Source organism: Alosa alosa, chromosome 11 (genome assembly GCF_017589495.1).
Source record: "Alosa alosa isolate M-15738 ecotype Scorff River chromosome 11, AALO_Geno_1.1, whole genome shotgun sequence".
Lineage (NCBI taxonomy): Eukaryota > Metazoa > Chordata > Actinopteri > Clupeiformes > Clupeidae > Alosa > Alosa alosa.
The window spans coordinates 7,452,667-7,479,285 of NC_063199.1; the positions used below are offsets into that span (position 1 = coordinate 7,452,667).

The 26,619-nt window shown below is 43.4% G+C and overlaps 1 protein-coding gene across 5 annotated transcripts in view; it reads left to right on the forward strand.

Annotated features, from left to right (window-relative positions):
• The first annotated feature begins 386 nt into the window (after window positions 1–386).
• The window catches only part of plekha7a (pleckstrin homology domain containing, family A member 7a), a 77,289-nt gene continuing 51,056 nt past the window's right edge, over window positions 387–26,619 (forward strand). For 2 of the 5 annotated variants that reach the window (XM_048256534.1, XM_048256536.1), the window contains exons 1-3: window positions 388–523; window positions 637–713; window positions 881–938. In XM_048256534.1, the coding sequence (XP_048112491.1) occupies window positions 441–523; window positions 637–713; window positions 881–938 (218 nt within the window). In that variant the 5' untranslated portion in view covers window positions 388–440. Of the gene's footprint in view, window positions 524–636; window positions 714–880; window positions 939–21,036; window positions 21,407–26,619 lie in introns of those variants that run through there. The other 3 variants (XM_048256535.1, XM_048256538.1, XM_048256537.1) reach the window with 3 other exon arrangements.

Consider the following 26,619-nt stretch of genomic DNA (forward strand, 5'->3'; position numbering starts at 1 on the left):
CTAAGCACTGTTTTCAATTATGCTTTTTATTTTTTATATATAACAGCAAAAATGTTGTTTGCATGTTGCTCTTGTATTTTCAAGGTTGCACATTTTTGGGGGGAACATTTTCAAAAGATGAGAAGAATACCATTTTACAACCTCCATCAGGAAGTTGCATTCCTATTTCCGACTTCAATTCACTCTCCTTCAGTTACACACCATCGGCGCAGTATCTGGCATATGGCAGCTTAGATGCCCGCTTGAACTGATCCCCAGGACTTAATGATGGTTTCCAACTGCGCTTCGTGCCTGCCCATTTTACGTCGGCGCAGGTTGTCAAGGAGAAGACGCACCTAAGTAGCTTTCAGCCTTCCCCTTTAACTGCCTTTTTGCCCTGGCGATGATCAGCGAGGCCGGACTCCCAGGGGGCAGAATGAAGTAGACTTCAGACCCTTATCATGGCGGCGCCGTTCGGGCGGGACAGCTTACCTGAACACTGGACGTATGGAGTCTGCAAGGATGGAAGGGTGTTTTTCATTAAGTGAGCAACAGCCGACGGTTGTTTAACATCCTCCTATGCTTACAACTTATCCGGTAGGAGTTCTACTGTCTTTGCTTGCAGTTCGCTAACAGGTGGTTTGTGTGTTCCGGCAGTGATGAAACGCGCACCACTACTTGGCTGCATCCCCGAACAGGCGAGCCTGTCAATTCCGGACATATGATACGATCAGGTAAGCTATAGGACTGTGTCCGAATAAACAGCGCGTGCATTCATCTCTAACGTCCAGAAACCATTAGTTATGTTTCCAGTGTTAATATGTCTAGCCTATCGCGCAGCGAAAGGGTTAAGCAGAAGTTTTCTCATGTGTAGCATATGTTATAATTTTATGTTCCATAGATTTACCGAGAGGATGGGAAGAAGGTTTCACGTCCGAAGGAGCCAGTTATTTTATAAAGTAAGTGCTGCTCTTAATAATATTGTAAATCGTGCTCTGTTTATGTTTTAGGTGAAAAGAAAGTGTCAGGTGAGTAGCCTTAATGCTACCTGTCCACAGCTGCGCCGTTACCAGGCTATACGCACGACTGAAATGGCCGTTTGTCATCCAATACCTTCTTTCAATGTGGCGTATGGTTTGCCAAAAAGATTGGGACTGGTTGCCTTGTAGTGGTCAGCATTCGTGTCGGTGCAGACACAACGCGCGTTGCTTATAGTTTCGGAAGGGTCAAAGTCTGTCTTTGTAGTTTTCGTACACACCCACCTGTGTTATTATCCTACGTGATGGTAAGCTGGTTGCTTTGAGCCATTGTTCAGCAGTGTTCATTTGAATGATTTTATACAGTGGGTCATGTTTCAATGTTGTTGTTTTTTTCTGAGAACTTGGAACAGCATTGTGTATTACCACACACGTATAATTGCTGATAATAGCTGACTGGCTGTTAATGTAGGTTTTGTAGGTCTATGTATGCTATTTGTTGTTTTTTGCTTTAGTAAGAGCTGATGAAATTATGATATCAAAGGTTATGCGTGTAATGAGATAGAACTACTGATAAGACTGCATTCCTGGTGGCTGGTGTTCTAATGTGATTTGAATATGATTTTTTTTTAACCCCCAGTTAGTTATGAGTTAGAAGAGTTATGTTGCCACTGCATTAGTCCATGGTTGATTACATTAAAGGTGTGTGCAAGATTAGCCTACAGCAATATGGTGTGTTACAGCTACAGCCAAGCAAACAAGTTTTAATCCAAAGATCAATTTAGTCATGGCCATGTTCACAGCACCTCTTAGTGTAAAAGAGTCATAAGTGACAGTATAAGAAAGAGCTTCACAATAATTCAAATCACTTAGACATCCAGAGGCGCTGCATACTGTGTAGGTGGTACAGCTACTTTACATTCTGTACCTGAGTCCATCCCAACGAGCAGAAGAGAAGACTTATGAGAGATTATTATTGGTGCATTTTAGCCTGAATAACAATTGTAATATGTCACTCAGTCATTTTCATTGTGGTTGGAAGATGTTGTGCAACAACGTCCTTTTTAAGGTTATCCAAATAATTCAGTAATCATGATAACCGTAAAGTATTATTATTCAGTTGGTGCTTCTCAGTAGAGTCAACAATCTAGAGACTGCCTTTCTTGAAAGCTGGACAAAGACAATGGGGACACTGGCTTTCCACCAGAAAACAATGTTTTTGCAAAACATTATGTAATTGTTTTCGAATCTGCACTACCCCGCTGAGCTTTCACATTACATTGGATTGATTTAGTAAGATTTGGATTCCATTCGCAAGCTAATAGTTCCCACCCTATTCAGACCACATTTAAACCAAATTTAATAAACATCTCTTATCCCAGTCTTATTTGGTGATACAGCCTAGACCAGGGTCAATCTCAGGCTAGTGCCTCTGTCATAGAACAGTCAGGATTAATATTAGCACTGTAGTGCAGTTTGGCCTCAAACTGAAGTGATGTTGTCCAGATGACTTTAGGCCAGGGAGTGAGTTTTAGCCACGATTCTTGTCATGGAAACATCAAAAGGGTCCATTGCTGTAGCTTCCTATGAGGTTCACACACACACACACACACACACACACACACACACACACACACACACACACACACACACACACACACACACACGCTATTGAGTCCCCCCACTGTAGGGGGGATCTTTGGAAGCAGGTGTGTTTTGAGAAACCCCCACTGATTGGCCCTTAGATACACCACACTACACATACACACACACACACACACACACACACACACACACACACACTGAGTGGGTGCTATTGAAGATTAAAGACTCGTTCCCTCTCAGTCTAGAAGTTGCAGTGCCTTTATGAGGATGGAATGTGTTACAGTAAGATGACATAGTGGATGCACATAATCGTACAGAAGGTTTTTTACTATGACGTACACTATGTCCGGTAGTTTATTCAAATACATGCCTGCTACATGCACACCCTGCTTGTCCACTGTAGAGACTTGAGTGCGATTAAGAATTGTGCCATCAGATTCATTTATGACTGTGTAGTTAGCACAGTGCAGTCATATTGAACATGAAGTGTGTATGTATACTATGTTTGAAAGCATCTGTGTTGATATGGGATTAGTTCAGTCTTAAGGCTAAAGGATTCAGACATGGATAGTATAACCCCTGCAAGCACAGGCACAATTGATTTGATTTTTTAATCAAAGTCACACAAATCACAAATAGATTCTCTGGTCAGACCTTTAGGTTTTGTTCACCTGTTAGCTTGGGTCTGTGCTCAGTGATGAAGAGACTGCAGAGACCAGTGTATCTCTCCTCCATACAATGATGCCTGGATCAATTGGTTGGTGTTGCCTGAAATTAGCTTTTTCTCCAATTAGTTTTAAATAATAGATATAAAATATTGAGTTGTTATAGTACATCCTTAGTACATTCATGTGGATGGTTTTAGTGTCTTTAGTGTCTTTTTTTTACTGTTCTTTTTAGTCATGTGGATTTGTCCTGTTTATGTTGCTGTGTGTGGTGTCATAAGCTACTGGGACCTTGAATTTCCCCTCGGGATCAATAAAGTATCTATCTATCTATCTATCTATCTATCTATCTATCTATCTATCTATCCATCTATCTATCTATCTAATTGTGCTCGAAGACGTGCAGGACTTTCATCAAATACGGTTGGTCAGTTTCATCTCATCAGAAAATTCAACCAGTCATGTTAATCCCGTCCAGGAATACAACCAGTCGAGTCAACACCATATATCCGTGTTACTCTTGTGTCTCTCCCAATCCCATTCCAGTGCTCTTTGACTGGGAGACTCCAAATAAGACACAGCTGTGACTGTTACCTGAGTCAGACTTACTGTAAGTAGTAGTACTGAACACTTAGCTTCAGGGAAAGCAGTGAGCCCTTGGTGAGTGATGATGACAGGGGGCATACCTCTCGGCCTGGAAGTAGACACGACCTCAGAGTGAGCACCGCCTCGTCACTTGTCAGACTCACCTGGACAACTTCCTGAAAGTCTACAGTCAGTCTGACGGAAAGTAAACACACAAGTAGCATCTTCACTCTTCACCCAAACCTGCCTCCCAAACCTGCATATATTTATACATCAACAAGCAACCATATCTAGAGATATAGATCACATTGAACAAAACTCACATTTCCACTATTAAGCTTTCATACATTGGCTGTCTAGGGCACATTATTTGCATGGTCACACAACAGCAACATGCCATTACTGGGTGAGGAATCGTTAAAGGCATTTTCTGCACCCTCATGTTGACAGAGTGAGAGTCAGACCACCTGACTTCAGTGCCCTGCGGGGCCTCCCAAGGCCAGGGAGAGGAGTGGTTATTCCATATCACTCCCTGAATCTCCACTCCCTTCTCAGTCCTTGGCGATGTGGGCACATGACCATATGAAATTCTGCCGGGAGAAGCAGGGCTCTCATTAAACGTGAGACTGGATAGAAGTCTCTCTTAACTGATGTGCTAGATTGGAGGTTCTGAGAGAAAGAGACGTTAATCTCACAGTGGAGGTTTTTTTTTTAATGAAAGCGCTGACGTCTGCCCTGCGGAGGTGATAGATGATTAACTTGGAAGGTTTTGAGAGCTTATTCATTTTCTTTCTGAGCCTGCCATGCAGCAGAATAGGCTTTACATTAAATGCAGCATTGGAACAGTTTTGCTGCTAGTGACAAAAACTAATTATGCATTGTTCATAGATGTTTAAAAATGTTTTAAATGTTTCCTTAAAGCAAGAGGAAACAAAGTGTGTGTGTGTGTGTGTGTGTGTGTGTCCTTGGATGAGCATGCCAGATGGAATGTTTTCTTTTGCCAGAAGTTGCCAGAAGTTGTTTCCTCAGAAAGAGAAACTAAGTTTTATTAAGCATTTGTAAAAGAGTGGGCAATAGGGACCAAGGAAGTTCTGCAAAGAGTGAAGGAGGACACACAAACAATCGGAATTGATTATTTATATTAATGAATTAAATTACAGCATAGTCAGTAGTGGGCAGTACTTAGCATACTGTATGTGTGTATAAGACATTCATGTGTGTTGAAACAATTTTTGCCAGCAGACTGTTAGTAGAACTTTTCCTTTCCCCTTAGACAATACAGACATACTGTAGATCAGACATGAGGACAGGACTACCTATCATTTCACACCATGCAGGTAATAGGATAGAATGAAATCAGAGCTGCATACTCTAACCAGGAGATGCATGATGAGATATTCTGCTGGAATAACAGCCCCAACTTGCACAATGTCTGTAGATTGTGTGATTTCAAGTGTATTTTCCAGTGGATGATCTTTTGAGTTTGATGAAATTTTACAGTCAAGAGCTGGTGACGAGAGGCAAAAATAGAGCAAGATTGATGGATGTGTGGGCTGACAATGTTAAGACTGTCTTGATTGGTACCGACTACTTGATTGGTACCAACTACTTGATTAGTACCACTATGATGGGGTCATAATAGTGTGTTAGATAGCATTCTGTGTCAGCAGGATAATTTTCATTTCCATTGGTTTCGGTAACATACTGTAAACGTTCAGATTTCTTATCACCAGGACTTACAGAAATTTCAAGATGGCAACAGACTACAGTTAACAGGGCACTCCAACATGACCATAAATCCCACAAAGACCTGTTAATTGTGTGTGTGTGTGTGTGTGTGTGTGTTTTGTGTTTGTGTTTGTGTGTGTGTGTGTGTGTGTGTGTGTGTTTTGTGTTTGTGTTTGTGTTGTGTGTGTGTGTGTGTGTGTGTGTGTGTGTGTGTGTGTGTGTGTGTGTGTGTGTGTGTGTGTGTTAACTGTGTATTGCTCATACTGGTTTAATCGTAGTGGCCACAAAGGGCCTAATTCTATAATACCCTAATGATGTTGTCGTGAGAATGAATCGTCTGTGAAAGATAACAGAGGCTAAATTAACAAAAGCTTTTCCAGTAGGCCACACCTTATCTTAAATGTCGTGGCTCTGGTTGTTAGTTTGGCCCAGTGCTTTTTGTTGAATTACCTGTGCAGCATAACAAAGAAAGACTTGCCGAGCCTGGTTTGTCTATCACCTCTCCCTGTGTGTCCCGTCCTGTATCTTTACTCTTCTTTTAAATCCCAGGTTTAGCCTAACATGCACATATTATATTCTCTGAATAGGAAATGATAGTGGGCAAATGGTGAAGGCACCATAAATATCTTTCTCCTTCTCTCTCATCTCCCTGTCTCTCTCCCCGGGCCCTCTGCTTCATCCTCATCATCTTTCACTCTTCCTTTCTCTTTGCTCTGTACATCCAACCCCTTAGTCTCTCGTGGGATCTTCTTCATTCTTACTCTTCTCCTACTGCCCTACCTCCCTCCCTCTGTCTAATTCTTTCCCTTTGCTTTATCTCTCTGCTCAAAATCTGCCCAAGCTCTACATTCAGATTAGATGAGAGTGACTCTCTCTCTCTCTCTCTCTCTCTCTCTCTCTCTCTCTCTTTCTTTCTTTCTTTCTTTCTTTTCTTTTCTTTTTGTATGGCTATACTAGTTTGTGCATCGTGGATTTCTCCTTTTTCAGGAACATAGAAAGAATAATACCATGAATAATGGATAATTATGTAAATTATGAAACATTGCTTGCTGCTCAGTCAGCTTGAAAGCATTCTGCTACTGGCAGTTGCTGTTAGAATAGAACTGTAGTGGAGCTAGGCAGAGTATCAGATGTGTTTAGGTATTTTTGATCATGCTTATTTGTCTGTGTCTGTATTTGTGCATGTGTATATGTGGTGTGTGGCAGCTGTTACACATACAGTATCTGTGGATGCATGAATATTTAGGTGTTTGAATATATCCCTTTGTATATGGGCATGTTTTTCAGTTCATATGGTTATGTATCTGTATCTGTTTGCATGTGTGTTTGTATATGTGTATGTGTGTGTGTGTGTGTGTGACAGAGAGAGAGGGATGGAAAGAGAGTGAGAGCGTGTGTGTATTTGTGTGGATGGACAGATGTGTATCTGTGGTTCTGTGGGTGTTTCAGATGGTTGCTGGAGGTGAAAAGAACAAAGAGGGGATTGAGAAGGCCCAGCGGTCGGGCAGCCGGTGTCATGTTGTGAGCTTTCAGACCGCTGGTCCTTGGTGCCGGATACACATCACCAAACAACATCCCTTCAAACACACACACACACACACACATACAAATACACAAAAGTACACACATGAATGTAGCACATATGCACACACTCCTACACACACAAATACAAATGCATGCATACACAAACACTCACATTGACACACACACACACACAAGCAGACACACAAACAAACACCCTCCGAACCGCACAAGCAGTGCCTGCCCCCGCTTACAGAAACATTAGCATAGGCATTTCTGGGTGGCGTGGTACCAGATCATGTGGCCTGCTGAGGAGAGAGAGAGAGAGAGAGACAGCAAGAAAGAGGAGAGGCGAGAGAGAGGGACAGAGAGAGAGAGAGAGTGAGAGAGAGATAAATATAAAGAGTAAGTTAGTCAGGTCAGGTCTAGATCGAGACTGCTTGATAGACACTGTGGGGTGTCTGTGTTTGCCTGTGGTCAGCACATGAGGAGTGGACATGGGGAACTGCGGCTCGTGCGATTCGCAGGGAGACTCGGGTCACGAGCTGGTCCTGGTCCACCACAAGCTGGCCTGGCCCAGGAGAGACCGAACCATACTCGGGCAGGACAGGTATTTCACTCATACACCTGCACAGGGTATGAAAACACATTGGTGTGTTAGTGCTCGCTTCTTTATGATCATGCATTGATACATCCAACTGACAGAATCAGCTGAAATACGCATCACATAGACATTTTCAGTATTTAGAAAGTATACCCACCACGTTGTCTGGATTGAATGGCGGTGATAGAAAGTGTGCTAGCTTGTGCTAGCTTGCTAGTTAGCCAGACCCAATCCAGGTGTTTTTGAGATCATTGGTTGCTGAATGCATATGCAGAGAATTAGGAAACTTGAGCATGTTTCAGACTCGGCTGTAAGGATTGTGAGATAGTATTTGGTCTAGTGATAGGGTTTCAGAGTTAGCATGCTTTGACTTATTACTGAGTGTGTGATGGCAATGTTTTTAGGATAGCATGCTTTATATAGCACACTTAGTCAGGGTTGTTATGGAATAGCATGAGCAAGGTGCACTCGCGTGGTGTTGGGTATAGAATAGCATATGTGGCATGCGCTGAAGCCTTACACTGAGTTTGTGTGGAATAGCATATGTTGTGCAGTCATAGGCTACATGATATGTGTGCACTCTTTGACTTGTTGCCAAAAAATGGTGAATCATGAGTTTGTGTCTGCACTTTTATTAGTGTGTGAATGAATGTGTGATGTTATGCACTGCAGGAAATGAACTATCCTTTATAACTTCCTTGTGTGGGACTGTGACATTCTGTTGGATATTTGCTTAGTGCTTTCTCACTCTGTGTTGAATCATACCGTATGTACTTTGAATGGGTGAGAATAACATGGCATGGGTGTTTTGTTGGGTGTTGTTGCAGGGAATCTGTTTACACTGTGTTTGAGTGCAACTGTAGAATAGTTTATGTTGCCGAATAAGGTGTGAATTGTGTGACACAGCATATGGCTTTCTGCAGGTGCTGGGTTTGATCGACTTCACAGTTTGTGTGGGTTAGCATACTGTATGTCTTTTGCTGTTTGCAATTCTGCCATTCACTGTTTTGTTCAGAACACTTGTGCAACATGGTGGGAAATGGAACTCCAAGAACACCAGAATCAACTGTAGAATGTTCTAGTGATCTATTGCTGCAGTGATACAAAGGGGGCAACAGACTCTTAGTGTGTTTGCAGCAGTTTTGTATGCCCCAGAGTGCTGTTAGTCACCTCCTCAGCATCTTACACCCAGTGCACCCTCTCACTCACACGTGATTGAGACTCCCAGAGGAAGCAATGGATTGTTGCTTGGTGACAGGACAGCAGATTTACAACCCGTGTAGTTAAAGCGACCTTGGGTTTGAGAAAGGCACTATATAAAATAAACTTATTTTAATACTCAAATATTATTATTATTATTTATGTCTGTGTGTCCAGTTGAGAGGGTTTTGGCTACAAGCAAAGGTGTTTTTATCAGGGTGAATCACATTTTTATTTTAACAAGCAGCCTTTGACAGGCTTATTTGCAAAGCATCACTGCCCCACTTCATGTTTTATTTTGCTTTTAGCCACTGGGCACTCAGAGTGAAGCAATGGGGCAGATCTTCGTGTTTTAAGAATGACTCATGCAGGCTTCATTGCTGCCTCTTGGGCTAAGATGGTTTCAGCCAGTGCACAGACATGCTGTTCAGACCCCATATTTATCGAGTAACCCAGCCTATAACTTAGATTTTGTGTCTGGATTGATTTTGTAACAGGTGGCTGGGTGCAGTACACAGTGCAATACATTTTTTTATGAAATTTAGCGAATTGTGCCGTTCAGTTTTTCTTGCCATCCGTTCAGTGTGTATGCACAAAAAAATCTATTGTGCTCTTTCACAGTTGTGTCTCTGTACATGGGATGCAAAGTGTCTATAACTAAGCCATACCCTATAGCCCTTAAAAATGCTTAATGTTTCTCCGTATTAATTTGATTGATTAATTGTCATTAACTAATGTTCATGTAATGCATTAAGCAGACTACAGCGGAGAAAACTAGATGTACCGCAGAGCGGTACAAAATATGACCGCCGCCCAGTCCAGCACTTTTTTTATTATTCATTTTTTCCACAAAAATAAATCACGCTGAAAGGCCTATATGATTCTAACTGTCTCACTAAATTGCATTATCCACACACAATTCTCCCTGGTATCTGCTAGACAACAAGTACCAAAACATGATTAGTTCATAGATTTCACATGTAAAATTCATTTTATACAACCCCACCCCCATCTTGCCTGTTCATAATTCTGAGGAATTCTTGAATTGTGTGCATGTGTGCGTGCACACGTTTATGTTTATGTGTATGTGTGTGTGTGTGGTGTGTGTGTGTGTGTGTGTGTGTGTGTGTGTGTGTGTGTGTGTGTGTGTGTGTGTGTGTGAGTGCGTGCTTGTGTGTTTGTCTGCGTATGTGTGTTTGTGCATGTGCATGCATGCGTACATATGTTTACTGTGTGAGTATGTGTCATACGTATGATTACTGTGAATGTATGTGTGTGCGTGTGTATCTGTTTATGCACATGTGTGCACATGGAATGGGTTAACATGACCCCTGGAGGCAAACATACAGAAAAAATTGGTCATCCTAGGCCCTACGGTTCTCAAAATATTCACAGAAAATTGTGTCTGCCCTACCCTCCTTTCGGGGGGTCCAGTCCAGATCAAAACGAAAAACGATGGTTCCATGCTATCCATGTGGGGTTACATGCCCACCAAGTTTCGTGTACCCCGGTCTTTCAGTGTCCCAGGAATCCTTGTTGGTGTACAGTCACTAAATGTACACATAAATCATTTTATTGTAAGGCCCCCCATGAACGAAAGTTCACAAAACTTGGCATGCATTCGGAAGGTGTCATAATGATCCTACACTTTCAATTTCGTGCAGTTTTGACCATGTCAGCCATGATGAAAACACCTAATGTTTTGCTTTTTAATTTTTAACTAGGTGGCGCTATACCTGAAATAAGTGGTAATGGGATGGGTTGACATGCCCCCTTAAGACCAACATACAAAAAAAAGGTGGACCTCCTAGGCCCTACTGTTCTCGAGATATTCACAGAAAACTGTCTCCAGCCACCTACAGGCCAGTTGGTGTATAGTAACATAAATTAATTTATTGTGTGGCCCCCCATGAACAGAATTCCACGAAACTTGGTGTGCATTCAGAGGGTGTCATAATGACCCTACACTTCCAATTTCGTGCAGTTTTGACTATGTTAGGTCACAGATACCTGCGATTACAACACCTCATTTTTACTTTTTTGTGTTTAACTAGGTGGCGCTATGAAATGAGTGGTTATGGAATGGGTTGACATGGCCCCTTGAGATCAACATACAAAAAAAAATGGTCCTCCTAAACCCTACGGTTGTCGAGATATTCACAGAAAACTGTGTCTGCCCTACCCTCCTTTCCAGTCCAGTCCAGCGGGGGGGCTACAGATCAAAACGAAAAACGATGGTTCCTTGCTATCCATGTGGGGTTACATGCCCACCAAGTTTCGTGTACCCCGGTCTTTCAGTGTCCCGGGAATCCTTGACGGAACTTTGGACATGCGAAAAAGAAAAAAAAACAATCTGACTAAACCTATATGACCGCTGCTTCGCTGCGCGGCGGTCATAGTAAGTATTGAACACATCAACATTTTTTTGAGTAAGTATACTTTTAGAGAGGCTATTCGCATAAAATTTTCTACAGACATTAGTATTAACAGGTCCAGACATATTAAAAAATCCAAACATTAATGTCCCTAAGTAGAGTTATGAGTAAAAAAGTGGAATGGCACAGGGAAAAAGTATTGAACACACTAAGAAAAAAAGTACACAAAGGCAAGGAATGGCAAGGAATGAGCTGGAATCTATACATAGTTAGAGAGTAATTATCCCTCCTATCTGTGCAAATTAATGTAAACTGGGTTAGTACATATTGATGAGCTATAAAAAGGTTTTTCGTTACCAAGTTGTCACACAAGAAACATGTCAGGATGGGTAAAAGCAAAGAGCTCTTCCAAGACCTTTGCAACATTATTATTGCAAAACATATCAATGGAACTGGTTACAGATGCATTTCAAAACTTCAGAATCATCCAGTAAGCAGTACTGGAGCCATTATCTGCAAGTGGAAGGAACATCACTGCATCATCAATCGGCCATGCACAGGATCTCCTCACAAGATTTCTGACCAGGAAGTCAGAAGGTTAGTCAGAAGTGTAGCCTAAGAGCCAAGGACCACTCCAGAAAGACTTGGAGGCAGCAGGTTCAATTGTTACAGAGAAAATCATAGGTAATGCACTCCACCGCCATGGCCTCTATGCACACTCACTCCACATGACTCTATTACAGTAATGAAGAAAAACATGTCGAAGCTCATTGAAAGTTGCTACACAACATTTGGACAAGCCTATGAAATACTAAGAGAATGTATTCTGGTCAGGTGAGAGCCAAATTTAACTCTTTGGATGTCATACTACACACCATATTTGGAGGAGAAATGGCACTGTGCATCACCCTAAAAATACCATACCAACAGTGAAGTTTGGAGGTGGAGGCATCACGGTGTGGGGCTGTTTTTCATCTCATGGTACTGGCAGACTTCATACAGTTGAAGAAATGATGAATGGAGCCATTTTTTCTGGGAGAATCTTGCCATCCACCAGAACAATGAGGATGAGACATGGCTAGACCTTTCAGCAGGACAATGATCCAAAGCATTCAGCAAAGGAAACTCTCAATTGGTTTCAGAGAAAGGAAATTCAGGCCCTGACTTAAATCCAATTGAACAGTTTTGGAAGTTACCTAAAGATCAGGATTTACAAGAGGGACCCCTGGAATCTTCAATATTAAAAGACTATCTGTTTAAAAGAATGGGCCAAAATCACACCTGAATACTGCGACTGATTAGCTTCGCCATAGAGGAAATGCCTTGAACCTCTCATTACAAATAAAGGGTTTTCTACAAAGTGTTTAAGAAATTTCAGTAGGCGTGTTAAATACTTTTTTCCTGTGGCATTATACTTTTTTACTCATAACTCTACCTATGAACATTAATGTTTGGATTTTTTTATATGTGTGGATTACCTAAGTTAATACTAATGTCTGGTGAAAATTTGACCTGAAGCTGGCTCTGTAGTCTCGGTTGCTGTTTATCTAATCCTCCTGACCCAAATCCTAATCCACTTCTGATAGTGCTTTTTGAAATAACATGCTCATTATATTATTTTATCATTAATATTCAGGGGGAAAGGAAGGCAACGATTTGACTAGCTGAACATAGACATCATTACCCCATCACCTGAGCGCTGGATGTTCGCACAAATCTAATTTTACATACTTTTCAAGTGTTTCACGCAGATGGTCAAATAGACATTTATTAATTTGACAACCTGACCAGCAAGCAGTAAGATAGACTGAAAAAACACCCTGTGCTGTCACTCTCTTACCAGACAGCAGGGACCACTGTTGAGTCTCTCCATCTCATCAGGCAGCCTACCAGCACAAAAACAGCTGGACCGACTGTGGCAGGGCTCCTCACAGCAGATCCTAGATCAGTTCATTGCGATGGCATTTGTACAACAGTCAAGTTGGCACTGTGGTAGAAAGTATTCCTGTTTCAGACACGAATGGGACCATCAAAGACTTGCAGCCTCACATCTGCTCTGAACACACTCTTCTTCTCTTCCTCCTCGTGGTGCCAACCCTCAAGAAACCTCGGCTATGTTGTTGCTGGTTTTACGCTCTTCCCTACGCTCTCTTGTCAGGTTGCATTCCCTTCAGCTCTGGGGAGAGTGCTGCTGAACAGGGTGCTCTGGGACTTGACGAGCGCTGTAGCAGAGTCCCTCACAGCCCCGTTTTCCTCGCTGTAGACGTCAGAGCTGCGAGAGCGAGCAAACTCAGGAAGGCTGGCGTTTGATGTCCCCTGCCTGTTTAACACCACCTGTCTGTCTGAATTAGCAGCTAGCGCCGAGTTGATTAACAAGACGCAGATAGATAGATATGAGACTGCATCAGAGGTGTCCCCTCAGGTATACCTCTCCAGAGCACGCCATGTCTAGTCACCATCAGAGGCTTTGTTCACTAGCGTGCTATATGAAAGAAACGTCTGACCGCCTCAGAGTTAAGGATTTAAATAGCAAGAAAGTGTGAAGGGGATCTAATTTGAGGGAAAGGACACCATTTAAGTAAGACAAACAACACAAAATACCAAATGAAGTACTTTATAAAGCATAATGCATAAATAAAGTTCATAAAACATTCTGGGTGCATGTGCTGTGGTTGTGATAATAGCTTGCTTGTAGTGTGCGCTGTGAGAACTCTTTGTAAACTATTGGTTTTCTGTGGTTATCATGGTTGCTCAGTCTGCTGTATTAGTCATTTATGAAGGTATGAAGAACATTTATCATTTATTTATGTGTGAAACACCACACTGTTGAAGTATTCCAGGGAGGAAAGGCCAAAAAAGTACATCGAGAAAAGGAGATCAAGCAAAGAGAAAATACACCACAAATACACCACAACACAAAGCATTGGTTCTGTGCATTCCTGTGTCCACATACCAGTCCACCCACCAGGCCCCACTCTGGGTCGCATGTATTGTGTGGCATCATTGACACCCACCTCAGCAGTCATGTAACAACAACAGGCAGATCATGCGGATATGCAGAATGTGGACACAAACAAATACTGCTCCCCCAGTCTTAGCTGTTAGAGATGGGGAGTACACAATGCCACACACACACACACACACACACACACACACACACACACACACACACACACACACACACAGCCCCAGTGACAGCAGTCAGGGATGAGAAGAATAGACACACAATGCTAAAGATACACAGATGCACATACATTCACACATACATTCAGACAAATACAGTACGTGCCCCAGATATAGGATGGGATCGGGAAATGACCGCATGTCGTATTCAAACCCGTGTATTTGTTTCTCTTAAATAGGCAATATGCCAATTGTAACCCACAATTTTTTATTTTTTAGAAACTAATGTGCCATGCTGCCAAGTAGTAATACTGCCAGCTTACATGCATAGCCTAGATTACTGATATTTGCAAGTATGGACTGATACTTAATCACTGTATCATGAAAGGCAATAAGTCGTAGACACAACCTATCCCTAAGAGTAGCACTTCCCTTCAATCTCACACACACACACACACACACACCTACAAATCCATAAACACACTTCTGTATGCGTTAACACAAATGTATTAAAGGAGAATTCCGGTGTGATATTGACCTAAAGTGTGTTGAAACATGATACCGAGTGTGAACGTATGTCTCATAGCCCATCTCGGCTTGTCCCCTGCACTCCAAAATCTGGCGCTAGTTAGCCGATGCTACCAACAGCTTTTTCAATGGTGGTGCTTCGGCATCGGGCTAGCCATGCAAATAAATCACTGTTTTACATCATTTACGAGGCTCAATGTATCTCCACACTTCATTGGTAGACTTCCAAGGGTCCTGACATTTAAAACGAGACATTGAGAACTTTGAAAAAGCACTGGTAGTTTACTTACAAGACAATTTATACAGACAGTATCTTCCGCGAATTTTAGCGTTTGCAGCCATCTTGAATTTAGTCATGATAAATTCGGCGACGAGTAAGAATGAACAGGTATGATAAAGGGATCAGATTCCAAAAAATAATTCCGTGGAAATGCATGGATTCCAGTTGCTGCTACTGGAAGAAACTGGAATCCATGCATTTCCACTGAATTATTTTTGGAATCTGATCCCTTATCATACCTGTTCATTCTTACTAGATCAGCTCGAATTTATCGTAAATTTTTTTTTTTTTTTTTTTTTATTGCAAACACCATTGACATTACAGAAAATGCAACACTACAACGACATGCACAAGAATACTACATCGGACAAACAGATGTACATTACACAAACACATACTGTAACTTAACAAGACATCACATTGACATGGCTTATTAACACACATAACATTAATAACAGAAAGGCTAAGGATGATTTGCGTCCAGGATGATTACAGATATGATTATCAGGGATGAAATTGATGACCGGAATGACAAGAAGGGGGGCTGGGGGGAGGGGGGGGGTGCGGATGGTAGCTCTGAGAGTGTGAATGAGGTGGTGTTGGGATGGGGGTGTGGGTGGGGGGGTAAGGGGTAGTGAGTGTGTGAGGATGTATGTGTGTGAGTGTGTGTGTGTGTGTGTGTGTTTGTGTGTGTGCGCGCGCATATGTGTAAGGTTGGCTTGCTGTTGGGCCAGGAGGAGAGAAGCTGGAACACAGAGAGGGAGGGTTTCAGAGGAGAGGAGTTGTAATTATTCTGTTAAAGATGAGTGTAATAAGAAGAATAACTGATTGCCTGACTGATTGACAACCTGGGCACCCATTAATGGCCACAGTTCCACCCAGCCCCGGCAGTTGAGCTGACAGAGAGGAGGACCTGCGTGCCACCCATCCCCCCAGGCCCCCATCATATGCACACGTCCCCCACTACCACGACCAACCAGACCTCCATCCAACACGCCACTCTCGACCTAAATATCTATGTGAATGGCTAGGTTGAGAGCTCTATCTAGTGTGTAGCATTAAAAGAAGTGGGCATGCATGGTGAATATCTGTCAGTGACTAAATTCAAGATGGCTGCAAACGCTAAACTTCATGAAGATACTGTCTGTATAAATCGTCTTGTAAGTAAACTACCAGTGCTTTTTCAAAGTTCTCAATGTCTCGTTTTAAATGTCAGGGCCCTCGGAAGTCTACCAATGAAGTGTGGAGATACATTGAGCCTCGTAAATGGTGTAAAACAGTGATTTATTTGCATGGCTAGCCCGATGCAGAAGCACCACCATTGAAAAAGCTGTTGGTAGCATCGGCTAACTAGCGCCAGATTTTGGAGTGCAGGGGACAAGCCGAGATGGGCTATGAGACATACGTTCACACTCGGTATCATGTTTCAACACACTTTAGGTCAATATCACACCGGAATTCTCCTTTAACACACACACACAGAGATAGAGAGAGAGAGACACGGGCCACATTACTGCATGGGTATGAAGCCAGAGATAGAGGCAGCTGGCCCATCAGGTGCGGCCACTTTACTGCCCAGCGGCCTCGTCTCTCTCCTCCTCTGTGGGCAGGCAGGGCTGCAGCTCAGGCACACAAAGGCCCAGGCCGGTGGGTGGCACGCTGGCATTGTGAGATTCTAATGCATGCAGCCTTTAAAGGTGCAGTCCGTGATTACGTAAACCATTATGCTGTTCAAAAAAATTCAGCTCACGTTCTCCTCACGGCCGGTATGCCCGTTGTGAGCTAAAAAGGGAAAGGAAAAAAAGTCTAGCAAATGGGAACAAAGTGGCTCTGAATAGTTACAGAATCTAAAGTCAAAAAGCAAAAATAGGGGTATGAGAGAGTAGGGCTAGCATAAATGTCAAGTAGGTTTTATATATATATATATATATATATATATATATATATAAAAATTAATTATTTTTCATCACCATATCAATACCACCAGCAGAGGCAGGCATGCACCAACAAACGTAGTCTACCAAATCTAAGCCTACTCTGTCTTCAGATCTCCTCTTGAGGACGAGCAGTCCCAGGTCATCCAGGCACATGGAACAGGCCTCAGGTGTGACATAAGTTATTTTGGCTTCTGAGAACTCAGCCCAATTAAGCTAATTATTTGGGTCATTTGTTGGGAAAGTGTGGTAAACAACATCTTTTGGAGCTGGGCCTGAGTAACCTAAGTTTGTGGTACTCCTTAACGGGGCTCTCTGTAGTGTGTCTGCCCACAGGAAGACTAGTTGTTGGGCTGCCACCAGAGTGCTGAGTTTAAACACTGTGTTGTCAGGCTACATCTCCGTTCCTCAGAGGTGATCCATAAAGACCATTTATCTGTCAGCACGGATACTTGCTGCATCAAGAGTCCATTTGGTGTTGAAGATGGTTTCTCTGGTGAAATTGATTGACAGGCCAGTACATGTGGTGACATGAAGTTTCTGTCTGTTGACATGGTTCGTTTGGAGGCTTGTTTCCATGGTGACGTGGGTTGAGGGCTGTTTTATTACTGCAGTGAGGTGTGTTTCTGCGACGACATTGTGAGGCTGTGGTGATGTCAGGTAGGCTGATGACCTCACTGGTAAACAGGAGAATCCAGTCAAGGATCCTTCGAGAAGTCTCTCCCACTATTAATAGTACATCTAAGGAGCACACTGAGAAGGATCTGGTTCACCAGACCCCCAGAGAGAGGAAAAAGAAAAATTGTATCCCTTTTTAACAGACACACACACACACACATACACACATACACACACACTACTACATTGTAATGAGCATATTTTGTAGACCAGCATATAGATGAATGAAATGAGAACAAGCAAATGTTAGACCAAACTCTGGGATGTAGGTGAGAGAGCTGTGCATGGGTGGAGAGAAGAGACGGACGAGGAAAGCAGGTTTATAGGACACTCCCCATATACTAGTGGATGTCACCTTGACCATGGGACCTGTGACAGTTTGTGCTGTCTTTGTGTGTGTTTGTGTATGTGTGTGTGTGTCTGTGAGTGTGAAAACTTGTGAAGGACAAATTGGCTATTTGTGCTGTCAGATACAACTGATGCCTCTTCGCTCCCTGTTACCGAAAGGCCATTTCTTCCAGGTGACTGGACTGGCCTTTGGCTACACACTCACGATAAGATTCCTTGTGATGTTTCGGGCCATCAGTGATGTTTCGGGCCATCGGGCAGCTAGCGTAGGAATCCATCCTTGTAGCAGAACTCAGCTTCCTAATGGTCGGATCATTTCTCCATGCGCTGGGCTATGCAGGCTGTGGTCTGGTTGCCATGGAGATGTTCTGCGAGGGGCCGTTTGAAGAGAGTGTGTGTCGGATGCGCTGGCACCACCACATCCTGTCCAGGACCATCACCCATGCTGCATCCAGTTCTGTCTGCGTTTCTATCACCTTATCTCTTCATATCACCACATCTCTCTCTGTCTCTATCTCTCGTTTCTGTCTGTCAGTTCTGGATTTATGTGTGTGTGTGTGTGTGTGTATGTGTGTGTGTGTGTATGTGTGTGTGTGTGTGTGTGTGTTTGTATGTGTGCGTGTGCGTGTGCGTGTGTGTGTGTGTGTGTGTGTGGTTGTGTTTTTGTGTTTGTATGTGTGTGTATGTGTGTGTGTGTGTGTGTGTGTGTGTGAGAGTCACTGTGTTGCAGCTTTTAGTGATTGTTCTGGTCTGTTTCTATCTGATTGTATCTGATTCTATTTATTTAAAGTTTCTCATCCAATCAGTACTCCCCACCCCACACACACACACTCTCTCTCTCTCTCTCTCTCTCTCTCTCTCTCTCTCTCATATTTCTCTGTTTGACTGCATAGATAAAGAAGGACCTATCTGAGTAAATGCATCCTGTCACTCTCCCCACTCAGACTCTGATTAATGAGGATGAATCCCCAGGGGCTACTGCTGTCCGTCATAACGGCTATTCCCGATCCACTTAGACCTTGCACTACTTTCAGTCTCATTAGAAACAAGGTTTTGTGGTTTTATTGTCAGAACAAATGACAAAAGCTATTACTTTAGAGCTACAACTATGATTCTGTTTAAAACCATCCTAACCTCCATTATTGTCCCTGTCTTGTAGTGTGCATATTCTTATATGTAAGAGTGTAAATTGAATGGGTAGAAAGAACTCCAAGGTCTCCTGGAGTCCACACACGTTGTACATTTAAAATAGTATTTCGGTATCAAAGCATTCCTTATGACAAAGTGTTCACTATGTCAATAGATATAAATCTGAGAAGAATGTCTTTAATCTATCTACTGCATACCCAGTTGGCATCTGTGAAAGGGACCAAAATACCAGTGACATTCAGTCATTTATGTAGGCCAGATCATTGGGTGCAGGTGCAGAGAAGCTACAGCTGTGAATACATGAATGCGTAGGCTGGTGTATGTGTGTGTGTGTGTGTGTGTGTGTGTGTGTGTGTGTGTGTGTGTGTGACGTCAGATGAATGCCACTGCTGGCGACTAAATTACTGGGCACCGTGCCCCCAGCTCAGCGTTGCAGCTTGCCCCCATGTGTGCGTGGGGCTGTGGGGGATGCAGGAACAGCCCGTGCCCAGGTAGCAGCAGTGATTGCTGGCATAGCACTGATGGAGTTCCTTCGCTCACACCTTTGTGATGGTCATGGGACAGCATATAGAAGCCCTCACTCAGCGGTCCAATGATCCACTGGTCCAGTGATTTTATACTCCATAACAACTAATACTACAGTATTACTTGTATATATGGTTGAATGACTTGCCTATAGTTAAATTGTGAAATATTTTTGTGTAGAAGCACACTGTAATGTGTGGTATGCACTTTGTTATAGTTAGTCACTGTTTGTGGTTAGAGGTTCATTATTATGAGATGATATTGCCTGCATGCTGAATTAGCCTCATAGCCAATCACAGTGTGAAAAGACTGGTGCCAACTGTGTAATTCTGCCAAAGGCATCCATTGCAGTTATTCTTACACAAGATAAGGCATGATAAGCCTGGTACTGGCCACAGCGTTCATGTGTGGTCTGTTCACTTTTAGCATTACTTGCCTGATTGGATCACTCTACAGAAGAGGTGCATGTGGTTTGAAATGCCTGGTTAGATGATGTGGCCTATTGATGTGATGTGTGTTGCATCCCTGGGTTCTTGAAGCCTGGCCAGTGTTGTTGTAGAGGGAGACTGCGGAGTGTATCTTCTCACACACTTGCCCCGCTCTATGGAGTGGGGCACCCAAGCCTTGCCTGAGACACAGGACGGAGAGGAAGAGAAGAACTGTCCAGACCTCTTCGTTCTCTTCTCCAAACCTCTCCTCCCTCACAACAAGCAGACTCTCTCTAGCCTTTCCCACCCTTTCTCTCCCTTTCTCTCTCCCTCTCTTTCTCTCTCTCTCACTCACTTCTACTGCTCTTTTCCCTGCTTCCTTAACCTCTATCCTCCCATTTAATATCTGTCTCACATCACCCCCACCCTCTTGCTCCCTCTCCTTCCTCCATGTTCTCACATTTCTCGCTCTTTCCTAACCTCCCTCCCTCTCTCTCTGTCTCTCTCTCTCTCTTTCTCTCTCTCTTTCTCCCCCCCCCCCTCTCTCTCTCTCGGTCTCTCTCCCCTTGTATATACGCGCGCGGTAGTACGTCAGAGTGAGGCTCTGCTGTGAGTTTGGGAGCAGGAGAGGGACCAGACAGCAGAGCAGAGAAGCAGTGCAGCACACAGTACGCACGCTGCACACACATCATCTCTCCGCTCTCTCTCTCCCTCTCTCTCATTCTCTCTCTCTCTCTCTCCCTCTCCCTCATTCTCTGTCCGTCCCTCCCACTCTCTCTGTAGCGCTGCTGTGACGTTAGAGGAGGCTGGAGGGAATCCTGCTCCTCGGGTTTCTCTGTCTTAGTTCCGTATTCTTTCCTTTTTGCTTTTCCTTTTTTTTACCCTTGTACTTAGATTACGGCAGGTGTGTCAATTTGCATCTTCCCTCCTTCCTTCCTTCTCTCCCTCCCTCCCTCCTTCTCTCTCTCTCTCTCCCTCTCTCTCTCTCTTTTCTCTGTCTGACGAGGTGGAGGGTAGGGCTTGGGCAGGCTTTTTGAATGTAGTCACTCTGCGCTCACCTTGCGTTGGTAAACAGACTCGCGTGTGCGGATTACGGAAGAGCCATGTGGAATCAGTCTGACTACTCCAACCACTTGCCCTATCCAGGGCACCCCTTCTACCACACGCCATGCAGGTAGGTAGCATAACCGCTTTCACACACACTCACACACACTCACCTGGACATATAAACACACACACAACACACACGCACACACACCCATACACACCCACACACTGGCAGATACGCAACCACACAAACATGTTGTAACACAGCCACACAAACATGCACACATACAGACACATTACAAGAAATACAGTCGTACAAGTACTGCTACTGCTACTGTTGTCTGTGTAAACACACCTTCTGTTCGTGCTGTGGATGGAGGTGTGTGAGCGGGTCAGAGTAGAGTCAAATGAGTCATGGGGTCGCCTCCGAGCAGGTGGGATTCATGAGGCAGACGTGCCTCACAATTGGTCTGTCTCTACTTGTGGGGTGGTTTGTGGTCACCTGAGAAAGCCCACACTCTTCCTGAAAGGCACAGTCTCCTTTGTTATTTACCCCAAACTTCAAAAGACTTTGAAATGTCATTGACTTCAACTCTGCACTTCCTCCATTAAGCCTAATGTTTGTTCAGTCAGTCAGAGTGTAAGGCTGCTCTGATTTATTTGTCGCATGTTGTGTTGCCCGCCTGTTTGAGCACTTAGACACTCTCAGTTGTTTACCATTTGTGCTGTTGTTGATGAATATGATTTGCCATGCTTCATTGTGGTAATGAGGGGGTTTAGCCGATACGTTTGTTAACGTCTCATTGTTTGGCAGTTATGCTGGCTTGCGTGACTTTGACTTTGAACACTGGTCTAACTGGTCTGCAAAGTGTTTGAAATGCTTATCTGATGCCAGAAATGTCATAGTAGATTCTCACCACAGATGAGCATGTTGCATGCATGACAGGCTGTTTGGAATATGCATTGAAATGAAATAATTTCAGGAATGTTCAGGCTCGCAATTGGAATAGTTCATGTCTTTATAGTTTACAGTAGTAGCAGATTGTTCATTGGAAAGAGAGGTCGAGCATGTTAGTTTCAGGTATGTTTAGTCACGGAATGGAGTTTAGCTAGTTTAGCTAGTTTAGCTACTTAGCTTGCTTTGGTGGGATGGAGTGACTTATATGATATTTGTGTGTGTGTGTTGTGGGGGTTAGACTGTATGCTACGTTAATGACATAATCAAATGTCAAATGACAAATTCATGTCATGTTCATGTCAAACTTGTGAGGTTGTGGTTGTGTAACATGTCAAGCTGCATTACGTATTGTCAGGTAATGTAAATGTACTGTATAAGGTTCTGTGTGGTTGTGTTATGATGTTGTGTAAGTAAGGTAGTGTGATATTGCTCAGGTTGTGTGATAATGTGTCCGATGGTGTGACATATCAGGTTGTGTGAGATATGTCAATTTTTGTGATGCAAAGTTACATGACACCATTTCTGGTTGGGTCATGGATCAGGTTATGTGATAAAAGGTTGCATGACACGGTCATATGGTCATATCAGGTTCTGTGATACCCTGTCAGATTTGATGGTCTCTGGTTTGTGATACGTCTGATCTGTAGTACATGGACATTTTGAGATGAGATTAAGGATTGTTCTCTTGCTCTCTCTCTCTCTCTGCCTGCTCGATCTCTACTCTATCCTTCTATCATTTCATATCTCATTCTCTATCCCCTCTCTCTATCCCTCCCATTCTATATGTTTTATACCTCCTGGTAATGTCCCCTCACTCCTGTCTTTCCATCTTTCTCTCTACCTCTCTCCCCCTGTCACTGTCTATCCCATGGCAGTGTGTGTTTGTGTGTGCGTGTGTATGTGTGTGCGAGTGTGTGTTTGTGTGTGTGTGTGTGTGTGTGTGTGTGTATGTGTGTGTGTGTGTGTGCATGTGTGTGTGTGTGTGTGTGTGTGTGTGTGTGTGTGTGTATGTGTGTGTGTGTGTGTGTGTCTCATCTGTATTCTGGTCCACTCTCACCACTACCTTGTCATCAGATGAAACATTTAACAGGGCTGAAATGATCCTAGGCAAAATCACAGCATTTGAAGAGGTTGCACATGTCTATCAGAGATTTACTCTCGGTGCTGTGTGTGTATGTGTGTGTGTGTGTGCGTCTGTGTGTGTAGGCTTATGTAGGGGTACAGGGCTGTGTTTGAGTGGGTAACGGGTATTGTTCTGGAATTGGTTTCCAAATTGAGCTATGAGAGTGTATAAGTATGTGTGTGTGTATGTGTGTGTGTGTGTGTGCACACGCATGCGTGCGAGAGGGCCGGGGGACAGCAAGTGTATCGGGGGAGGTCGTGTATCAGCTTGATTCGTCATCTCTGCCCACGGCGCTAATCAGATAATTATGCTCTATCGCTCGTGTGCAGATGTGACCCCAGCCCCGGCGCACATCAGCAGCATTCGTCTCCGTCTCCGCTGCTCTCCCAGCACAAGTGCCCTCCACACAGAAACAGCCCTCATCTGTGACCACGCAGCCACCATGGGGAAGGGCTGCTGAGGCTTGGTGCTTACTGCTGCTTTATGTCTTTGGCAGCACCTCCATACAGGCCTAGATGTGCCTTATGATAAAACATCAGCAGTGTAATGGCGCATGAAATGAGTCGAGTCATTACTTCCAGTCCTTGCCAATATATACTGTGTATGTGTGTGTTGGCATGAGAGAGAGAGAGAGAGAGAGAGAGAGAGACGGCAAAGATGCACTTTGTCACTTTCCCCGAGTCAGCATACACAAATCTACAAGGGATTGTGGATACACTGTGTAATTGTAGATGAGAACAATATGAAACCGTGTACTGACCCAGTTATGGAGCATTTGTGTATTTGCATACTGGCTTTCTTTAGGGATTAACCCAAGCAAAATGACAAATTCCTAATTCCTAGTTGTGTTTACTTGCTTTGACAATTGCATTTATAAAGATGCATTTTCACACCAGGGGTTCCAATGGTGCTGCAGAGAAGATTACTTGACTGTACTATACTACTCTGCAGCAGCAGTTAGTTTACACTACAAAGACCACCTGTTTGTAGGACACTAAATGCTTAAGATTGTTGCTGACGTCATGGCAACCCCAGTGCATCTGATTCAGCCCCTACCCTCCCTATCCCCCTCTTCGCTGTCTGTGTCAGACGAGGTTTACCTTTCCATCTCCTTTTCTGCAAACACATCTTCCCTGTAGTGTACATCTCTGGAAATGGGTTTGAAGTCCCGCTGAAAAACAAGCATGGTGGAAACGTCAGCCGTGCAGTGCACTCCTGCACACTCTGACACACGCGTGTGAGTGTTCTGGAAACTTGCACACTCACTGAGTCACCACTCTCCCCAAACGACTCTGAAGTTCTGTGCCAGTGTCATCCATCCAGAATGGAGCGGTTTTGTACTTCCCACTACGGTGTTCACGGGGAGGCCTTCTCAGCGTGACCCCCAAAAGGCCAAATCACATGGCTCTCAGTGATATGTCATTATTAATCGTGTCTACCATGAAACGAAATATCATTAGAAATAGCATTGAATACAACTGAATGCAATTGAGTTTAATTTATATACAGTATATGAAAATAAGGCTTGTACTTGCTTGAACTTGAAACCTTGATAAGTTTATATTGAAGGTCAACTCACCTACAGTATATCACCAGATTTGTGCAGTTTAGAAACCTTAGAAACCTGTAAACTGAACATAGTTAGAAACACACTGATAAATGCCCTGTTGCCGTGGAAGTGGTTACTGTCTACAGTAATGGTAGTGGAATGTGAGATGAAAGCACTGTTCTGTGATGAGTGAAGAGCCGTCATGCTGTCCACACCATTCACCTCATACGGCCTGACTCTGTCATCACCTGAGAATGCACGCTTCCTCCCTTATCTGTTATTACCTCAGAGCACCTGACTTGATATAGGGCATGATCATGCATGCATAGCCAACTGTCTGGGACCTACCTGGCTAGGTGTGTGTTTGTGTGTCACACATGTGTCACAGTTTTCCAGGTGTGCCAGGACCAACCTTTGAACCATCCAGATGTGTTTCAGAACATTCACCCCCTCCCATCCCTTTGTATTCAGTTGTGGGAGACTGCCTGGCCATTTTGCCCTTTGTGTCTATATTTGTGAGATTTCTCCTATTTTTCCAGGTGTGAGTTCTCAGCTAACAGGACGCTCATTTCACCTGTGGATGTTGACTCACTGACCTGAGTTGTTTGTCCAGGTAAAGGTGAAATACCGACAGATGGGAGGCCTTTGACTGTGGAGTTCAGCTCTTTCAAACAAGGTCCTGGTCCTGCCTTAATCTCTTGTCATGGCTTGCAGAGATTAGGGTGCAGCGCCGGGTATTTTGCAATCAACCAATTTTTTTAATGGCTGTACATGGTGTTGTGTAATGTTCATTGTCTCTGACACCAAATAATATGTATGTCTACAGTATCTGGCTATGAGATCATGGCCAGTAGTACTTCTCTAAATAGAAAAGAGGCAGATGTCTTAGTCTCAGGGTGTAAAAAGGGTGTTTGTAGTGTGCTGATGTGGTGGGTGTGTTTGGATGTGTGTTAAAGTGTGTGAGAGAGAATGACTATCACAGTGGATGATGTAGTATGTGAAAGCGTGCCAATGCGGGTCCGAGTGACAAAGGTTGTGTATGTCTGTGTGTGTAAAAGAAAATGTGTCTCCCCTGGGTTAATGACCACGGTCATGTGCCTAAGGCTCTGTCTAGTTAACCATTGCCAGCATGCAAATAGAATAACTGATAACAGACAGAGAGCACTCTCTATGTTTCTCTCTTTCACTTACAGACACACACACACACACACATGTGCACAAATAGACCCACTTTCACTCATTAGAAAGCAACCAATTGAATGATAGTTTGTGGTAGTTTGTGGCTCCTGCTGCATTATCATTTACTAAGCTTTGCCGATTCATTGGGTTGTTATTTTGTTTTCATGTAAGCTTATTAACAGAGAAAATTGCCATTTTAGTGGGATGTATTTTATGCTTATAATTCAGTTTTCACTGGTTGAATATCATCTCCATAAAAAAGGTTTGCTGGCTATGCAAAGAACACCTGTGCGTAATGGATATTTAATTAGCTAAAATGATCTTTCATTAGCTGATGTTAGACAATGTTGTTTTGTACAGACCAAAGAGGATGGTCAAACATCTGGGCAGTGTCCTCTAATTGAGATAGTAAGTCAATGATCCAAGGTTCACGCGGTTTTGTTTGGAACCCTGAGAGCCCTCCAGCATTTGCAGAGTGTTCACTATGTTTGTGACTGAGTCAGTGCCTTAGGGTCTGTTGTGTGTGTTCTA